The 20525-nt window shown below is 45.0% G+C and overlaps 1 protein-coding gene across 6 annotated transcripts in view; it reads left to right on the top strand.

The window, feature by feature from the left end:
* si:dkey-26i13.8 (kinesin-like protein KIF19) overlaps positions 1 to 20525 on the top strand; it is a 183537-nt gene that overhangs the window by 74804 nt on the left and 88208 nt on the right. For all 6 annotated transcript variants that reach the window (XM_041205921.1, XM_041205923.1, XM_041205919.1 and 3 more), the window contains 4 exons: positions 9177 to 9371; positions 11483 to 11635; positions 12316 to 12438; positions 15396 to 15552. In XM_041205921.1, coding sequence (XP_041061855.1) covers positions 9177 to 9371; positions 11483 to 11635; positions 12316 to 12438; positions 15396 to 15552 — 628 coding nt within the window. The remainder of the gene's footprint in view (positions 1 to 9176; positions 9372 to 11482; positions 11636 to 12315; positions 12439 to 15395; positions 15553 to 20525) is intronic.

The following is a 20525-nucleotide window of genomic DNA, read 5'->3' as shown; positions in this document are numbered from 1 at the left end:
GGCCAGGGTTGGAGAAGTGTAGATACCTCAAAGGGTTGTGGGGCTGATGGAGGTTACAGAGATAGGGAGGAGTGAGACCATGGAGGGATTTGAAGACACGGATGAGAATTTTAAACTTGAGATGAAGCTGGATTGAAAGCCATTGTAATTGGGCAAGCAGAGGGATGATGGGTAAATGACATAGTGTGAGTTAGGATACAGGCAGCAAAGATTTGGATGGGCTTAGTTTATTGTTGGATGGGAGGGGAGCAGGGTAGAAGATGGGAGTCCAATCAGGACTATGTTGAAATAGTCAAGTGTAGACATAAAAGAAGGTTTTCAACAGCAGATGGGCTGATGTGCGACAAGAGTCAGACAGTGTGATTTGGTGATGACATGCGTGTCTGTTCAGAAACTCATTTTAGGTCAAATCAACTCCGAACAGTCTAGTTCAGTTTCAGACAGTGGCCAGGGAGAGAGATGGAGTCACTGGCTAGGGAACGGAGCATGTTCTAGGGGCCAAAGAGAATGGCTATGGTCTTCCCGATATTTACTTGGAGGAAATTTCTGCTCATCCAGTATTGGATATCAGATGAACATTGTGACAACTTAGAGATATGGTGAAGGGTCGTGAGAGGTGGTGCTGAAGTAGAGCTGGGAAGGGGGTAAGGAGAATGCCCACCTCTGTAGGTTTGCAGCAACTTCAATAGGCCTTTGGGTTAGAGAAGATTAAACTGGAAGGACTGCTTGTACGGAATAATTCTCTTTCCAGCAAAACGTCTTGTTAATATGAAGAGACACAGCCCTTGTGATATTGTTGCGGTTTTGAACCTACCAGAATTGATAAAATTATCCCCTAATATATGTCATAGTAAAAAATAGATTGTGCCTCGGGGCATGTACTTTGATTTTCTCTTTATGATGGTTAGTGTGTAATTCTGGTGAGTTCAGCTTGTACTGAACTAGATAAAAACAGAAAACTGCGGATGCTGGAAATCCAAAACAAAAACAGAATTACCTGGAAAAACTCAGCAGGTCTGGCAGCATTGGCGGAGAAGAAAAGAGTTGACGTTTCGAGTTCTCATGACCCTTCGACAGAACTAAGTAGAAATAGGAAAGGAGTGAAATATAAGCTGGTTTAAGGTGTGTGTGTGTGTGTTGGGGGGGGGGGGGTGGTTGTTGGGTGGGGGGAGAGAAGTGGAGGGGGATGTGGTTGTAGGGACAAGCAAGCAGTGATAGAAGCAGATCATCAAAAGATGTCACAGACAACAGAACAAAAGAACACATGGGTGTTGAAGTTGGTGATATTATCTAAACGAATGTGCTAATTAAGAATGGATGGTAGGGCACTCAAGGTATAGCTCTAGTGGGGGTGGGGGGAGCATAAAAGATTTAAAAATATTTAAAAATAATGGAAATAGGTGGGAAAAAGAAAAATCTATATCATTTATTGGAGAAAAAGCAAAAGGAAGGGGGAAGAAACAGAAAGGGGGTGGGGTTGGAGGAGGGAGGTCAAGTCTTGACCTCCCTCCTCCATCCCCACCCCCTTTCTGTTTCTTCCCCCTTCCTTTTGTTTTTTTCCAATAAATGATATAGATTTTTCTTTTTCCCACCTATTTCCATTATTTTTAAATATTTTTAAATCTTTTCTGCTCCCCCCACCCCCACTAGAGCTATACCTTGAGTGCCCTACCATCCATTCTTAATTAGCACATTCGTTTAGCTATATATCACCAACTTCAACACCTATGTGTTCTTTTGTTCTGTTGTCTGTGACATCTTTTGATGATCTGCTTCTATCACTGCTTGCTTGTCCCTACAACCACACCCCCCCCTCCACTTGTCTCCCCCCACCCAACCCACCACCCACAACCCCCCACCCCCACACACACACACACACACAAACATCTTAAACCAGCTTATATTTCACTCCTTTCCTATTTCTACTTAGTTCTGTCGAAGGGTCATAAGGACTCGAAACGTCAACTCTTTTCTTCTCCGCCGATGCTGCCAGACCTGCTGAGTCTTTCCAGGTAATTCTGTTTTTGTTTTGTACTGAACTAGTATGTTTCTCAGTCTTATTCTGTTATATGGTAGTCCCGTGCTGATCTGCTTAAAACAGGGGTTCCCAAACTGTGGGTCGCAATCCCCTATGTGGTCACTGAGGTCTCATTTGTGGTTGTGAGGCTGCCCCTCCTCCAAGCAGCAATGGTGACTGTGGAGAGGAGATGGCCCAATCCGGAGGCTCAGGTGGGACAGCTCTGGACTCACTACATCAATTCCAACAAACAGCATGGGGTGGACAATAAGCCCAAAGTGTTCTTTAATTTCAGAAAACACTTCTAGCGGCGGGTTTGAGAGGGCCTGGCATGTTTCTGTGCCGATTTGGTGCAGTTAGAAGGCAGCAAAGACTGACTGAGAGTATAGGACATGCGGCTGAGCCAGGAAGGTGAGCAGTGGCTTCAAGCTTGACTGTGTTTCTGCTCCCGTGTGCCTGCTGTACAGACTCCTTACCCAAGGATAGTGACTTGCTTCACAGGCACCAGAAACTAGACCAAAAGATGGGAAGGGGAGAAGGGCTGGTGAGTGAGTGGGGGTGGTGGTGGTTTTGGGAAGAGGGGCTGCTGAGTCAGTGAGTGAATGCATGTTGAGGGAATGCATGTTGAGTGAATTTTTTTTTCATTCTTTCCTGGAAGGTGGGCAAAGCCAGCATTTGCTGCCCATACCTGAGTGGCTTACTAGGCCATTTCAGAGAGCACATTGCTGGAGTGTGTGTGTGTGTGTGTGTGTGTGTGTGTGTGTGTGTGTGTGTGTGTGTGTGTGTGTGTGTGTGTGTGTGTGTGTGTGTGTAAGAGGAGCTGACTACAACGAGTCTACAGGACTGTGGGGAGAGCAGCTTCACTGAGTCATCTGTCACCAGGGAATATGAGAGATTGGCTGAAACTTCCTGAGTTCATAAAATAATAACATTTTACAAAGAGCTTTAAAACACAGATTTTCTTATTAATATGATGTACGATTAGATGTTGATCTATAATATGCAATCTTTAATAATTCCATACTGATTGTTACTAAACTGCTTTATTGCAGTTTTGTTTGTGCTGGCATCTAGGGTCATGTTAATGTTTCAGCTATTAAAATAGGTCACATTGGAAAATAATTGGGAAGCACTGGCTTAAGCTCTTATGTTGTATAAGAATTCTCAGAGTATGAATTCTGACATACGTGATGCATCTTATACAAGGATTGTATGACCTTTACATATATATGCACTTAGCATCCTGTTCATGCCACCCCATAGCCACTTTCTCACAAAGACTGCCTGTCTGCCCCTCTGCTGAAACTTGGCTTTAGCGAAGAGTTCTGCAAAGTGATTGGAAATGACTTTCACATTGTCTCAGGGAGACGCTCTGTGCAGAGCTTGACAGGCGAACAGCAGTTGAAGGTGCTGATTGGCCAGAAGAGGCCAAGGTAACTTCTAAAAAATGACTTTTGTGAGAATCCCTGGTGACTCAGATGAAGCAGCAGTGTTTTCCTCCAAGCCCCATAAGGAGCCCATGGACTTCTCCAGCCCCAGCCTTTCTTCTTCCTTAGTGCTCGGGCATCGGCTGCCCAGAACCAAGGTTTTGCTGAGGTCTGTTTGGATGCTCAAGGTCCTAAAACCCCCCGAGCCATGTGTCCTGCCCAGCAGCCCTGTGCTCAATAATCCTCGTTTCTGGCAGAAGGCAGTGTTGCAATAATTAAGTGATGCTGGGAGTTAAAATGGCCCAGGCGCCTGCAGCCTGGCTTGTCCTGAATGCACCCCCACGACCCCAAGTAAATAATAAGGCTGATGTGTTTGTGAGATCTTCCTCTCTCTGCTATTTTAGAATTACTGTATAACAGCACCTAGAGGAATTTCAGACAAATGCATTAACTGTTCATACTCCAATATTCCACAGTATGTTTCAAGTTGATAATGTCAAATCTTTCGTTGCTTGTGATAAACACTGTTAGGCATTGTAGCTTGTTTTAGTGATTTCAGCTTCTGATTTAAAGTTGGTGATTATTACAGGAAGCAGGTGCTGGACTATGCTGTGTGCTTCATGGGACAAATATTTTTCCAACGCTACTTAAAATATAAACCTCCATCAAAACAGGTTGAAGATGGGTTAGGATACAGATTCTTCCTTTTTAAACTTCCTCCTTCTTTCTGTCTGTCAAACTGGAAATGCCCCTGTGCACAAGTGCTTAAATCCACATTATGTATGATGTAGCACTTCAGAATAATGGCCTGGTGATTCTAATTTTTTGCTGAATAAACTCCTTGCATTACTACTGATGCACCAATAAACAATAACATTTAGCCCATGCTTAGCTGAATACTCTTACCAACAAGTGGGTCATTAGGGAGCTGTACTGAACTAGAGGGTTGCAGAGATTGCTCTGATTAGTTGAATTTCATCATTCTTGGTTGAACTGTTCAACAAAACAAGGGTTAAGATACTTACCCTCTAACATTTTACTTCATGACACCACAGTGAGACCAAAGTCAGACCTGGAAATCAAGATTTGACCTCCAGTTGAGCATGAATTAGCTGATCCTTGCTGATGTACCAATAGAGAGCTATAATCAGTGGGAGACAATGATTCAGCTGGGGTTTTTTGGATGAGACATTAAACTGAGGGTCCACTCAGGGTGGATTTCATAGCACCATTTGAAGAAGAGCAGGGATGTTCACCTGGTGTCCAGGCCAATGCTACTAGGCAGTTCATCTGGTCACCAATCTTCTTGTTGTTGGCTGCTGCATTTCCCAACATTGCAAAAGTGACCACACTGGAAAAGTAAAGCTTTGGGATGTTCCTAAATTGATGCTAGAATCAATGCAAATCCTTTCCTGCCTCTGATTGCAGGGTTCCTACACTCAGCCTCAGATCCTGTCAAATGGGAAGAAAGCAAGTAAATGCTAGGGTTCCTGCTGCTGAGGTAATAACCCCTGCTGAAAAGTGCGTGGGGGTCCTGTGGGGTTGGGGGTGGCGGCAGTGGGTGGTTGGGTGGTGGTGTGGTGGGGTGGGGGGTTGGGGGTTGGGGGGGGTGGGGGGTGGCGGTTGGGGGGGTTGTGGGGGGGGTGGTGGCGGTGGTGGGGGGGGGTGGCGGTGGTGGGGGTTGGGGAGTTGTGGGGGGGGTGGTGGCGGTGGGGGGGGTTGGGGGGGTTGTGGGGGGGGTGGCGGTGGGGGTGGTTGGGGGGGGGTGGGGGGTTGGTGGGGGTGGGGTGGTGGGGGTGGGTGGTGGGTTGGGGGGGAATTCATTTGAGTTGTACTGTTTCTGATGACAGGTTGTGCTCAGCTGTGATGACCCTCCATGGTCAAATGGTGCGCTTTTATTCACCATCTCAGCTTAAGTGAAGAATGCCCATTTTCCTGAGGTAGTGAAGGATTGCAGATTCCCATGGAGCCCTACAAGTGCCGTTGGCTTCATTTCTTATTTGTTCTTTTGTCCATTCTTGGCTACCTGAAGGCATTAGGCACTAACCATGTAATAGTGGGACTCGGGTCATATGTAGTGTTACAAGGCTATGCCCCTATATTTTTGAAAATACGATTTTTCAACTTTCAAATAACTGAAAACTTTGCAATTTGAACTGAGATAGAGAAAACTGCTTAAAAATGCAAGGCAGCATTCTAAGGTGAAGATGCAAATCATCTTCCTTCATACAGGGAGTATGAAGAGAGAGATATTTCCTATAATCCAGACACCCATCGAAACACATAACTGTCTAAGGAAGAGACATTGGGCGGAATTGCCCCAGACTTGCACTAAGCGTGATAGCAGGTGGGTAAAAGGATGTTTTACTCGCCGGTCGCAATGGCGGCTTTTCATGCCATATCGTCCCAAACCCTGCCTCATTAATTGTGCATTCCCAGGAAACATGCCGTTTCGCTTACAGGCGGCCTCCAGTTTGCCCGTTGCACTGTCACCTTGCCGTTTCCTCACCCTAGGCGTCATATTTAAAGTGCAGCCGCACACACACCTCTCAGTGCTTCCAGCCTAGTAGGACATGACCCCAAAGCCAAGAAGAGTGCAGGCCCCCCGATTGAGTGATGCATCCCTGGGATGCCTTTGGGACACCATTGGAGCCTGCCGCAATGTCCTCTACCCCAGCTCTGGCTGCAGGAGGCCCATCAGTATCCCCAATCTGGCTTGGGAGGTGGTGGTAGAGGTGGTCATTGTCAATGCTGCAAAGGAGAGGTTCGCCATCCAGTGCAGAAAGAGGATGAATGATCTCATCTGTGCCACCAGAGTAAGGCAACCATCTCATCTAAACTCTAAACTCACACACTCACAAGTCCAGCACACATCCACTGGCATCTCACTCACTGCCAGCTCAAGGGACATCACCACTCACTCTCTCACACATATCCTCACATGGCCATCAGGCCTCATCTCCTCTGGAGACTGCCTCCTCAGCCCTCACTCTCTTGAGGCCACTTGCACAGATCAACATGTGCCCCCACATATACCTTGGGATACCTCCCTTCCCCAGTAATGCCCTAGCCCTGCACTCTCTTCCCTTGCCTGAGGCCACATCTCCCCCATCCCCTCAGCAAGCCACAGCCCTGCCACTGAGACCCGCCATTGAAATGCCACCCCCACCTTACGGCTGGTCTCGTAAGTAGAGACCTGCCCACAAGCCCCCCTAAATATGATGTGGTGCTGCATGTGAAGCCTGGCACTAATGACCACAAGTGCTGCCCGAAGCAGAGTAGGCAAACAAACCTCAAAGTCCTGAGCAAAGTGCAGCTCACCAGATGCACGCCACTGATGTTCAGTTGTGAAACACATTGGTGTGCAATCATGCTGATGTGCTTGGATGATCCAGCATAGGGGGATGATTCCAGTGAGCTGGACTTAGAGTGATATGCAGATGTATTACAATGAGGTTCCCAATGTCCAATGGCAGGAAACGCAGCCCGCCATTGACAAGCAGAACAGACGATTGCAAACTGGTTTCATGATGTCGTGAAACTGATTTTGGCCTTTTCGCCATATTGTCCGCTCATGCCATCAAACATGCCCGATGCCAGCAGGCACAGAAAATTCTGCCCATTAAAAATGCAAAGTACTGGATATTGAAACAATGGTTATCGCAGACAGACATGCAGAAAAATCTGTTGGAAATACACAATGGGTGAAATATTTCAAGGCAAGGCTGCCCAGCCACTCAAGACAGATTGCAAGTAACACAGTTGGTGTCTACAAAGTCTTTAGCAGAGGAAATAAGCTGAGGGCTGCTCTCTCTCCCTCTCTCTCTTTAGGAATAAGTGTGTCACCTGGTTCGAGAAGCCAACTTTACCAGAAACCCACCAGTAAACTGAGATCTCGTAATAATTGCAACACCTTAGTGGTTAGTAAATTTGTTCTTTCTTTGACTCAAGAAAACCTTGTTTGATTGGCTCTTTATTGCTCACAGCTTAAATAGTTAAATATTTTCTGATTTGGAAAGGGCATATCCTCATGAAAAAGAAACTCAAACCCTTGTTGTGACCAACCGAGGAGGTTGAATAGAGGGGAGCCAGTTTACCCCTTCTCACCTGGTCATAACAGTAGGCCCAAGCAGGTGAAGCGGCAAGTTCCATTCCTTGGAGACCCTTAGTGAAACAGTTGGATTTTATGACAATCTGGCAACTTTTATAGTTATTTTTCCAGTACCAGGCCACAAATGACTACATTTATTGAGTTTGGTTTCACAGTGTCCTATGGCAGAATTTGAGCTCACATCCTTTGGGTTCCTAGTCCAGTACAATAACCATCCACTTCAGGAGAGGATTGGGGCGGGGGGAACTTGAGATAAAAATAATATGCTGATTTTTGTATGATGCAGATATGGTTTGTGTAGTGGTTATCGACTGATATTGCAAGCCTTTTTGACAAGATGTGAACTTGAATTCAATAAATTTAGTAATTTGTGGCCAGACATCAGATAAAATGACTGTGAAAAGGGTTGGATTGTTAAAAGAAAATGGTTCCTGAATGTCTTTCAGAGAAGGGAACCTACTACCCCAACCCAGGTGACGAACTAGCCTATATGTGACTTCAGTCCTGACAAACCAATCAGTTGTAATACAGTTGCTTCACGAAGAGGGTTCACCAACACCTTATTGTTTAGGAACTGGCAAATGCAACTTTGTCAAAGCTACCAGCATTGAGAGAGAAAATTAAAAATAGCCATCCTTGTCCTTTTACTAATGACTGATTATGCCATCCATTTATTTACTTATGCCACAGTGAAGCACTTTGGGACTTTTTACATGACAGGTGCTATATAAATATAACCATGGCATTGCTGTTTAACCAGTTGTTTCATTGTAAGTATCCTCTCCTTTAGTTCTCATTACTCCTCTGAGTCCAAATTTTACTGTGGACATTGATGTGGTTAATGTCTAAAGCCCTGTTTCAGTTGGCCATAACCCAGCCATATACTAGACCGTTAACCTTGACAAGTCAAATGTTTTACCCCTGTGCAACAATGGGATAAATTTCACCTTCTCCGTCTGAATAGTAAATTGGCAGGTGTATGCAGCAGCGTAGAAATTTTAGGTATTAACAAGCTGAACCTTGAGTATTGCTTTGCAGTCAATGCTTTTGAGGCAGGGTGAAGCCAATGGACAATAATGTTTAAGGATCATGCAAAGGCAAGAGGTGTTGCGATCGGAGGTCTGACGAGGACTAAGCTGAAAATAAGAGACCTAAACAGGCTCAGTGCTGGGAAAACTGCTTGAGGACAGGATAGCCTATTATGGGAGTGGACACCAGGGGCATCCTGTGCACAAAACCAATATGAGGGAGGAATTGGACACCATGTTGTGCGGAGGATAAAAATCAGATGGAAATGGATAAACACGATGGCGTCTCCTACTCATCTGGAGGTGGAGGTGGAGGTGGATGGGGAGGGGGAGCGGGGAGTGGATTGGCCAGAGACAGTCAAGGAACGGCATAGAGCAGCCTCCCTCGCAAAAATTGAGATGGAAAGGGCAGACATGGAGATATCTCGTTATTTATATCACTCGTCCATTCAATTTCCATCCTACTGAAATCAATGGGTGGGAGATCCATGCTGCCAATTTACCACCAAGGAGGTGACGAAAAGATTTACCTCAAGACATGTGCTGTAGGTTTAGGCCCGACTGTAATTAATTGCTTCTTATGTAATCCTCAGATCATGCAGTTGCTTACAAAAGGAAACAGACAACGGACGCAAGAGCCAACAGCTGCCAACAAAACCTCATCCCGTTCTCATGCAGTGTTGCAGGTTACTGTGAAACAGAAGAGTCGGCTGAAAAACATTACAGAGGAGATACGAGTTGGTCGCCTCTTTCTGATTGACCTTGCTGGATCCGAAAGAGCATCTCAGGTAATCATGAATCCCACCGGTGTCTATGACTTCCTTGGGTATCTCAGTTTGTCTTTTTGTAACAATACTGTTCCAATGGAGGTCTTGTGGCACAGTGGATAGTGCCCCCTACCTCTGGGCCAGAAGCTTTGAGTTCAAGTCCCACTCCAGGACTAAGTAGCCATACAAATAGTGTGGCAAATCAAGTTAATTCTCAGACTATGAATGCTTCCAATGTGGCAGATGGTAAGAGCAGGAGAGGTTCCTGGTCAGCCACGTTGCAGAAGGTAACAGCAAACCATTGCAGTACTTTGCCAATAATAATCATGGACCAATCCAGTGGAAGTCCATGGTCACCATGCCCTCTGAGGGCATGGTACCTGGAGGAGGAGGATTATTCAAATATTTGTACTAAAGCATTTGCCATAATTTGGAAAAATGTTTTGCTAAATTATTCAAGATGCACAAACCCCTCAGCATGTGTCCATTTAGTTGCTTTCCTGTATTTCCGATATTTCTTCTCTAGCTTAACAGCGAAAGGGAGCCTGGTGGTGGGGAAGGCGGCAGAAGGAGATGAGAAGGAAGAGATTTGATCTCCTAGGCCAATTTACTAAACTAAATTTGCTGTCCTCCACTCCTCGTGGCTGGTTTGAATTGATATTGTTGGAGGATTGGGAGCAGGAAAACCAACCTGTGAGCCTGAATTTTTCAGTCAGTGGGCAGGCTCGGTGGGAGTGGGCGGGGGCAGTCGCAGAGCTGATTGCCTCCCGCGATCGGCTCCGCGCAGCCATTTTATGTGGGCGGGTGAATTAAGGCCCGGCCAGCGTAAGACACGAGCTGTAGCGCTCAGTGCTATCTGTGCGGGCAGGGGGAGGATGCGCACATGCGCGCAAAAGAGTGCTTCAATCTCCCTGAGACACGGAGCTGCCTCAGGGTGATCGAACCGATATTGAAATAATTAAATAAACAGAGAAAAAATTTAATTGAACATGACCCCTCATGTGACTGTGTCACATGAGATGGGACATGTTGTTATGTCACAGAAAAATCTTTTATTTATTTAATAAAAGCTTTAGGAAACCTCCTCCCACTCGTGGGTGAGGTTTCCTAAAAAGCATGAAGGCCGCTTGGCCTTTTCGCCTGCCCACCCACCTGAAGGTTGGACGGGCAGCGTTAACAATTGCATTTATTACTTCCTTAATGGCCTTAATAGGCTGTTTGAATACCAGCAGGCGCGCAGCTGACTCCGGCGCGCGCCCACCAAATGAAACATCGCGATGATGTAGGGACACACGCCCAACGTCTTCACGCATCATTTTATGCATCAGCGTGTCGGGCCCCGCCCCCACACGCTGACTGAAAAATCCTGCCCCCGGATATCTGTGGCCATGGGAAACAAGGATGCCGAGGGGAATGAGCAACGCATAAAATGAATGAAGCTATTGTTTTAATTGACTTGTTAATCTGATACTGCCTTGCTTATACCTCTTGATCAAAGCCATTGTGGGCACTTTTGTCTTGATGTTTCATGTTATTGGAATTCTTGAATTGCATGGAAAAAGCTACAATGTCCAAGGAGAGATAAACTAAGAAAAAATACAAATAGAGAAAGAGCAAAAGATAGCAAGTATCACAGTGTATATAGCAGTGTAGAAATTTTAAGTATTAACAAGTTGAACCTTGAGTATTGCTTTGCAGTCAATGCTTTTGAGGCAGGGTGAAACCAATGGACAATCATGTTTAAGGATCATGCAAAGGCAAGAGGTGTTGCGATTGGAGGTCTGACGAGGACTAAGCTGGAAATAAGAGACCTAATCAGGCTCAGTGCTGGGAAAACTGCCTGAGGACAGGATAGCCTATCATGGGAGTGGACACCAGGGGGATCCTGTGCACAAACCCAATATGAGGGAGGAATTGGACACCATGTTGTGGGGAGGATAAAAATCAGATGGAACTGGATAAACACGATGGCGTCTCCTACTCATCTGGTGGATGGGGGATCGGTGGGGGTAGAGGGGGGGAGTGGATTGGCCCGAGACAGCCAGTGAATTTCGTGGAGCAGCCTCCCACGCAAACATTGAGATGGAAAGGGCAGACATGGAGATATCTCATTATTTATTTTCTGCCAACAGACTCAGAACACGGGCAAAAGGATGAAGGAAGGAGCCCATATTAACCGGTCACTGTTGGCACTGGGGAACTGTATCAATGCGCTGAGTGAAAAGGGAGCAAATCGATCCCAGTATGTCAACTACAGAGACAGCAAACTGACCCGGCTTCTAAAGGTACCTTTCTGCTTCCGTCCTGAGCACCACAAGCTGTTCTTAAATATTTAAAAATGACTTATCTCTGGATACTTGTGTCCTTGTTAAATCAATCTGGGAACATTCATGAGAATTATTCACCCAGAGAAACTTTCTCGGGTACTTTTACCTACAGTATTATGGTGCCTCCTACTCATCTGATGGCGGGGGAACCCCTCTCTCATTCATAATGCATCTACTGGTAAGGAAATAGAGTTAACTATGAAAATAAGCGTAGCCTTTCAAGCTATGGTTCTTCAGTTTAATTAGCTGAGAAAGCTGGAAGAGTGTGGATTAGGCCTTTTGCCTCTATACCTGATTGCTTGATCTGCTCTGCTGCCAATCCATCAAGCCAGGAGTGCTGATTCAAAATTTATTCCCCATAATTTAGCAAGCCTCAGATCTTGTTGTAATTATGGTTTTATTTAGTGTGCAATGTACCTTTAAAAATAATACTAGTTAAGGAAGATCACATGATCTGTAGTACCCAATAGGAGAGTCGCTTGGGCTACCTCAGCAGTCAGTGTAGAGATAGAGTTGGAGTTGAAAGCATACGTTCCACCCAAGAAGTGTCTGCAGATCAACTCTATCATTAATAGCACAATAGATCTAAACTCTGGGTTTTTAAGCGAACATTAATTTTCTTTGATTTTTTTTTTCAGGACTCATTGGGTGGAAATAGCAGAACAGTTATGATTGCTCACATCAGCCCTGCCAGTGCATCTTTTGAGGAGTCAAGGAATACCCTGATGTATGCTGACCGTGCAAAGAATATTAAAACTAGGGTATGGATGTCATAATATCAACGGTTGATGGTTTGATTTGAAAGGGATTTAAATGCAGTTACACCACCCCTTTTCCTTCCCTTTCATGAAGAGAGAAAACAGGGCAGGAAATAGAAGACGCGTGGATGGGAGTTCATGTAGTACACGACCGAACAATACCAAATTCTCAAATATTGTTGAAGCAGGATGTTGGCTTGTGTACATGTGTTCCTCAGTTGTTCTTATTGTCAAAGGCTGTTTGGGAACAGAGTTCAAGAACCACTAGATCTTGGTGGAAAACATTCAGTATGGCACAGCATGGATTCTCCACCCTCTATCCGCTCCATCCCGCACCACCACCACCACCACTTCCTGATTGTCTCCCTTTCTCTGCCAACGGTTTTTACTCTCTCCTGCAAATGTGCTTCATTGATGCCTACAGCCCTCTGGTAGAACACTCAGGTAATCATTTCTGCTTTGTAACCATAGAAATGAGTGTTGGAAGGTTACTTAATTCGACAACGTGTCACTGCAAAACACACCCAGCATCCACACAAAGACACTTTCAACAGAGGTCACTAGATAACAACCAAGAGTTCAGGAAAGTACACAGTATTCCAGAGTACAGAGCTCAATTATAACATCTCACATCTTTGAAAATACACATTCACCCATGTACCTTAATTCGCCTAAAGGACCTGAGCATCACTGTCAAGGCAGGCATTTGTTTCCCATTCCTAATTGCTCCTGAGAAGGCAATATTTAGTCACCTTCATGAACCGCTGCAGTCCTTCTGGTACACCGACAGTGCTGTCAGGGAGTTCCAGGATTTTTACCCAGAGACAGTGAAGGAACGGGAACGTAATTCCAAGTCAGGATGGTGTGTGGCTTGGAGAGGAACTTGCAGGTGGTGGTTTTCCCATATATCAAATGCCTTTGTCCTTCTATGTGGTAGAGGTCACGGGTTAGGAAGATAGTGTCAAAGGGGCTTTGGTGATCGCTTCAGTGAATCTTGTAGATTCAGGGCTGCCACTGTGTATTGGTGGCAGAGGGAGTGAATGTTTAATGTTGTTGGATGGCGTGCCAATCAAGCGGGCTGCTTTATCATCAATGGTGTTGACCTCCTTGAGGACTGTTGGAGTTGCACTCATCCAAGTAAGTGAAGAGTATTCCATCACACACTTGGTTTGTGCCTTGTAGATAGTGGACAGGCTTTAGGGAGTCAGGAGATGAGTTATTCACCACAGAATTTCCAGTCTCTGACCTTCTCTTGTAGCCACAGTATTTATATGGCTAGTCCAGTACATTTTCTGGTCAGTGGTAACCACCAGGATGTTGATGGCGGGGGATTCAGTGATGGTAATGCCATTGAATCTGAAGGGAAGAAGGTTGGATTCTCCCTTGTTGGAGGTGGTCATTACCTGGCACTGGTTGGTGCGAATGTTCCTTGCCACTTAACAGTTCAAGCCTGGATATTGTTCAGTTTTGCTGCATGAGACATGGACTGCTTCAGTATGGCACTGAAGAATGTACAACCATCAATGAAGATCCTATTTCTGACCTAATGATGGAGGGAAGGCCATTGATGAAGCAGCTGAAGATGGTTGGGCCTAAGACATTATCCTGAGGAACTCCTGTAGCAGTGTCCTGGGGCTGGGATCATTGGCATCAAACAATTGTCTTACCTTGTGCTAGTAAGACAGTGGAGAGTTTTTTCCCCAATCCCCATTGACTTCAGTTTTGTTGGGGCTCCTTGATGTCACACTCGGTCGAATGCTGCCTTTAGGTCAAGGGCAGACACTGTCACCTCATCTGTTGAGTTCAGCTCTATTGTTCATGTTTGGACTAAGGCTGTAATGAGGTCTGGAGCTGAGTGGCCTGGTGAAACCCAGACTGAGCGTTAGTGAGCAGGTTATTGCTGAGTAAGTGCTGCTTGATAACACTTGACCTTCCATCACTTTGCTGATGATCGAGAATAGACTGATGGGGCAGTAATTGGCTGGATTGGATTTGTCCTGCTTTTTGTGTACAGGGCATACCTGGGCAATTTTCCACATTGTTAGGTAGATGTTGTAGCTGTACAGGAACAGCTTGGCTAGTTCTGGTACACAAGTCCGCATTACCACTGTCGGGTTGTTGTTAGGACTCATAGCCTTTGCTGTAATTATTTTATGACTGCTTTTCTTCAAAGAAAATATGAGGAGTTATAAAATATTCCATTTTAATCAAGACAGTTCTAATCAATAGTATATAGAAAGAAGAGATTTGAATTTATATAGCACCTTTCCTAACCTGAGAACACCTCGAAGGCCACTCTTGAAGTGTAATTGCTGTTGGAATGTAGAAGGAACCGCAACCAATTTGCAAATAGCAAGCTCCCAGAGACAGCAGTGACATAATGACCAGATAATCTGTTGTAGCCGATAGATCGGGAGAACGGCCCTGCAGTGTCATCAGATCTTTACCGTTTACTTAAGTGGGCAGGCAGGGCCTCAGTCTGAAAGAGGGCATTCCATACTGCATTAAATTGTGAGGCTAGATGTTGGGTTTAAGTCTCCAAAGCGGGTTGGGGACAGGTTATCACCCAGTTTATTCCAGCCCAAACAGAATGTGGCTTCTTTGCTATTTTATTGGAGGTAAAAGAAACCTGATGTTGAAACCGAAAATTAAAATGTTGGAAGTTCACAGACAAGCTAACAGCATCTGAAAAAGATTAGGTAATGCTGAGGTGACACAACAACTGGTCACTGCTAGCAGGTAGTATAAAATTCAGCAAATTACATTGTTATTCACTTCCATCATGTTAGCTGGTACACATTGTTCTGCCCAACGATGCAGGTTATTCTGCACAACATGTTCCAGCTAATGTAACTTATCTTGCAGATGTTGACCAACCTGCCGTTTTGTTCCAGGCTATTCCCAGTTGTGGTTCCTCTATATCTCACAAGTTTTTAATGGGAAGTTTTTTGCATTTTCAGGTAAAACGGAATCTGCTCAATATCTCGTACCACATTACGCAATACACCAACATCATAGCTGACCTGAGGAAAGAGATTGAGAGGCTGAAGTTGAAGATTGATGAACAAGGACCAGAACGGAGAAAATCTGAAAAGGCCAATATAAGGGACATTCAAGGTGGGTTGGGAAGTGTGAGAAATTAAGAGACTATTTTTTGAGTAGGAATGTCTGATTTTGTGCCACTTGTGGTCCCAAAACAAGATAAACCAGCCCATGAAGAGAAGGCAACCATTTCTGCTAATATTTGTTAACTGTTTGTTGCAAGTTTGTGGACCTGGAGAACTGGAATGGACTATTCATGTGAATAAGAGCGGTGTCTGTAAACATCAACACAATCAAACTACACAGGCTCATGGGAATGTATTTAAACATTACATTTGCACTGTTAAGCTCCATGGGACTTAAGGCCTATGAAAAGCAATAGATTGGACACTTTTTAAATTTCTTTCATAGGATGTGGGCATTGCTGGCTGGGCCAGCATTTATTGCCCATCCCTATTGCCCTTGAGAATGTGGTGGTGAGCTGCTTTCTTGAATGACTGCAGACCATGTGGTGTAGGTATGCCCACACTGCTGTTAAGGATGGGGTTTCAGGATTTGCCTGTAAAATTCCATGAGTAAAATTCCTATCACCCACCCTCAACCCAATTGTGTCCCTTACATGACCAATTAGTGGCCATTTAAGGGCTTCTTCCCACCCAACCTTAATTTTGAGGCCAGCAGGGGGATACCCAGCAGGTTATCCTGCTCAGGCTGGGGTGGGACGGTAGGGTGGAGGAGCACCTCTCTCAGAGGCCCCCTCCACTGCATCATCCCTACCGCAACAGGCTCTACACTTTCCTCCATCCTGGCCCCAATGCTGACTTTAATGCTAGCAGTGGCCACCATCACCACCACATGGCTTCATTTCAGTTTTTTAATTCCAGATTTTTTTTTCAGTTAACTAATTGAATTTAAATTCTACATGCTACTGTGGTGGGTTTTGAACCCATATCCCTGGGCCCCTGGATTACTAGTCCAGTGATATTACCATTATCTCAGGACTCATCAATGATAGAAATTCAACCTTGTGGCCTAAAGGAACTTAACTGGCAGAATAATTGTGCATTATATGGTATCATGCTCCTGTATTTAAGGAACTGGATGGGGGAATTTTTATGGAGCCCACAAGAGTGGGAAATATGCTGTGTGGGGTGATTTAATTTGGCAGGTAGCAAAATTTCAATCTCCCGACAGCAGGCTGAGATTCAGTTTCTTAAATCTCAGTAAGTCAGTCTGGCTGATCAGTTATCAGTAAGAACTTGGAGTTGTGGAAAGCTGCTAGACTCAGAGGTCAGGTTACTGGATTTACCGTAGAGAGAGTCAACTGAATCTCAATGATTTTGCCACTAGAGGTGAATAATTATTCTGTTGTGACAGCATTTGTCACTTGTACTACTTGTGAATACCCAGCTTGTGCAGCATCTGTGGAGAGAAACAGGACATTTTGGATCGATGATCATTTATCCGAACGGATGATGGGTCATCGTTGACCCAAAATTTTAACTCTGTTTCTCTCTCCACAGATGCTGTCTGATCTACTGAGTATTTCCAGCATTTTCTAGCTGTATTTCAGATTTCCAGCATCTGCAGTATTTTGCTTTTTATAACCTCAGATTGTGTCAGGCGTTCATTGCTTGCAAACTAGAAATTTCCAATATGAACATTAAGGGTGACCATCATGGGTGACTTCAATCTGCACATAGACTAGGTAAACCTAACAAGCACTAATGTAGCGGAGGATGAGTTTCTGGAGTGCGTAAGGGATGGTTTTCTGGAGCAGTATGTTGATCAGCTGACTAGAGAACAGGCTGCTTTAGATCTAGCATTGTGTAACAATAAAGGGCTAATTAATAATCTTCTTGTTTAAAAAAAACCTTTAGGGGTTGAGTGACTATAATATGATAGAATTTTATCTTGGACTGTAACCTCGTTGGAGTGGCAACCAGCATCAGATTGCCACTCTGTGCCCACTTACCGATGCCAAATTCCTTCTGTGCCTATCTCGCCCAACCTTCCAACTCAGACCAGGCGAGATCCAGGTAGTGAATTGAAGGAGGACTTCAATTTTTACAGCACTAGCTGCCGTAAAGCAGGTCAGTCTAAAGGTCCCATTGAAATTGACAGGCCAGGGAGAAGGTAAGTGCCTAAGGTAAGGAAAAAGGAATTTGGGGATTGGGAGTGTTTGGAGGTCATGTGGGGATGGCGAAGGGGGAAGTGGGGGGGGAGGGGGTCAGACATCGGAGGAGGGCTGTGGGGAGGATCGGACATCAGTGGTGGGGCTCGGGGGTGGTTGGACATCGGGATGGGCTCAGGGGTTCTGAGGTCAGGGTGGGCGTGTGGCTAGTTACCCAGAAGTTAGAAGAGAGTTTAATTCTTCTAACTTTACCTGGGTAACTATTGGTGCAACCCTGGTGGAACCATCCAAAGTTTGTGACTTAAATCGCATTTTCAGGTGATTCCTAGCGCGGCGCAATTGTATAGAGGAAGTTAGCGTCTCTGGGCAATTGCCGTGCAAACCCTTGCCTGGGAACTTACCAGAGGGACTCCCCAGCGCATCTTTGGGGTACCCTCCAAATCCAAATCCTCTGGGGAGCGTGGAAGTTACGAGCCATTGGACTTGAAAGTGAGGTAGTTCAATCTGAAGCCAGGATGTTAAATTTGAACAGAGGGAATTGTGAAGGTTTGAGGGGCAAATTGGCTGAGGTGGATTGGGAAAATACATTAAAATGTATGATGGTACATAGGCAATGGACAGTCTTTGAAGAATTATTGCATACTTTACAGCAACTATACATTCCTCCAAGGCAAAAAATCCAAAAAGAAAAGTCAATCAACCATGGCTAAAAAAGGAAGTTAAGGATTGTATAAGATTAAAAGAAAAGGCCTATAAATTTGCCAGAAATAGATGTAAAACTGAGGATTGGGAGGTTTTTAGAATACAGCAAAGGAGGACCAAGAAATTGATAAAGAAAGGGAGAATAGAATATGAATGTAAACTAGCAAAGTAAAAGCTTCTAAAGGCACGTAAAAAGGAAACGCTTGGCTGTGGGTTTATTGCAGGCAGAGACAGGAGAATTTATAATGGGGAATAGGGAAATGGCAGAGAAGCTAAATGATTACTTTGTGTCTGTCTTCACTGAGGAAGATACAAGAAATTTCACAGACTTAGAGATCCAAGGGACAAGGGAGAATGAGGAATTGAAAGAAATTAGTTTTAGTAAGAAGGTATATTGAAGAAATTAATGAGACTGAAGGTTAATAAGTCCCCAGCACCTGGTATTCTACATCCCAAAGTGTTGAAAGAGTTAGCTATGCAGATAGTGAATGCATAGGTGATCACCTTCCAAAATCCTGTAGATTCTGAATTGGTTCCTGCAGATAGGAAGGCATCAAGTGTCATCCACCAACTTAAGAAGGGCAGAGAGAGAAAACAGGGAACTACAGACCTGTTAGCCTTATATCAGTAATAGGGAAAATGCTGGAATCTATTATAAAGGATGTGATAAATGGACACTTGGATAATAATGATCTGATTGGGTATTGTCGACATGGATTTATGAATGGGAAATCATGTTTGATGAACCTGTTGGAATTTTTGAGGATGCTCACAGAATCGTAGAATTTTAACAGCACAGAAGAAGGCCATTCAGCCCATCGTGCCTGCACCGGCTCTCCAAATGAGCATTATGACCTAGTGCCATTGTCCTGCCTATTCCCCATACCCTTGCACTTGTTTCTATTCAAATAATCATCTAATGCCCTCTTGAATGCCTCGATTGAACCTGCCTCCACCACACATCCAGGCAGTGCATTCCAGACCCGCACCACTCGTTGTGTGATAAAGTTTTATCTCACGTCACATTTGCTTCTTTTGCAAAACGCTTTAAATCTGTGCCCTCTTGTTGTTGATCCTTTTACGAGCAGGAACAGCTTCTCCCTATCTACTCTGCCCAGCCCCCTCATGATTTTGAACATCTCTATCAAATCTCCTCTTGGCTGCCTTCTCTCCAAGGAGAACAGTCCCAACCTCCCCAATCTATCCACATAGCTGAAGTTTCTCATCCTTGGAACCATTTTTGTAAACATCTTTTGCATTCTCTCCAATGTGTTCACATAGTTCTTATAATGTGGCTCCCAGAACTGTACAAAATATGCAATCTGAGGTCTAATGAGTGTCTTATGGAACTTCAGCATAACCTTCTTGCTCTCGTACTCTATGCCCCTATTAATAAAGCCCAGGATACTATATGCTTTATGCATCAGGACCTGGAAAAAGTTATTAATTTTGCTTCCAATCTCCACCCATCCATCATTTTCACATGGTCCACCTCCGACACTTCCCTTCCCTTCCTTGACCTCTCTGTCTCAATTTCTGATGATAGACTGTCCAACAATATCCATTACAAGCCTACTGACTCCCACAGCTACCTCAACTACAGCTCCTCACACCCCGCTTCCTGTAAGGACTCCATCCCATTCTCTTAGTTCCTTCGCCTCCGTTGCATCTGTTCTGATGATGCTACCTTCAAAAACAGTTCCTCTGACATGTCCTCCTCCTTCCTTAACTGAGGTTTTCCACTCACGGTAGTTGACAGGGCCCTCAACCAGGTCCGGCCCATCTCACGCGCATCCGCCCTCACGCCTTCTCCTCTCTCCCAGAAACATGATAGGGTCCCCCTTGTCCTCACTTATCACCCCACCAGCCTCCGCATTCAAAGGATCATCCTCCGCCATTTCCGCCAACTCCAGCATGATGCCACCACCAAACTCATCTTCCCTTCACCCCCCCCCCGGCGGCATTCCGTAGGGATTATTCCCTCCGTGACACCCTGGTCCACTCCTCCATCATGCCCTACTCCTCAACCCCCACCTATGGCACCTCCCCATTCAAACGCAAAATATGCAACACCTGCCCCTTCACTTCCTCTCTCCTCACTGTCCAAGGGCCCAAACACTCCTTTCAAGTGAAGCAGCATTTCGCTTGCATTTCCCCCAACTTAGTCTACTGCATTCGTTGCTCCCAATGCGGTTTCCTCTACATTGGAGAG

The sequence above is a fragment of the Carcharodon carcharias genome, chromosome 15, assembly GCF_017639515.1.
Source record: "Carcharodon carcharias isolate sCarCar2 chromosome 15, sCarCar2.pri, whole genome shotgun sequence".
Lineage (NCBI taxonomy): Eukaryota > Metazoa > Chordata > Chondrichthyes > Lamniformes > Lamnidae > Carcharodon > Carcharodon carcharias.
Note: the sequence above shows the minus strand (reverse complement) of the source record. Positions and strands in the feature narration are given on the sequence as shown.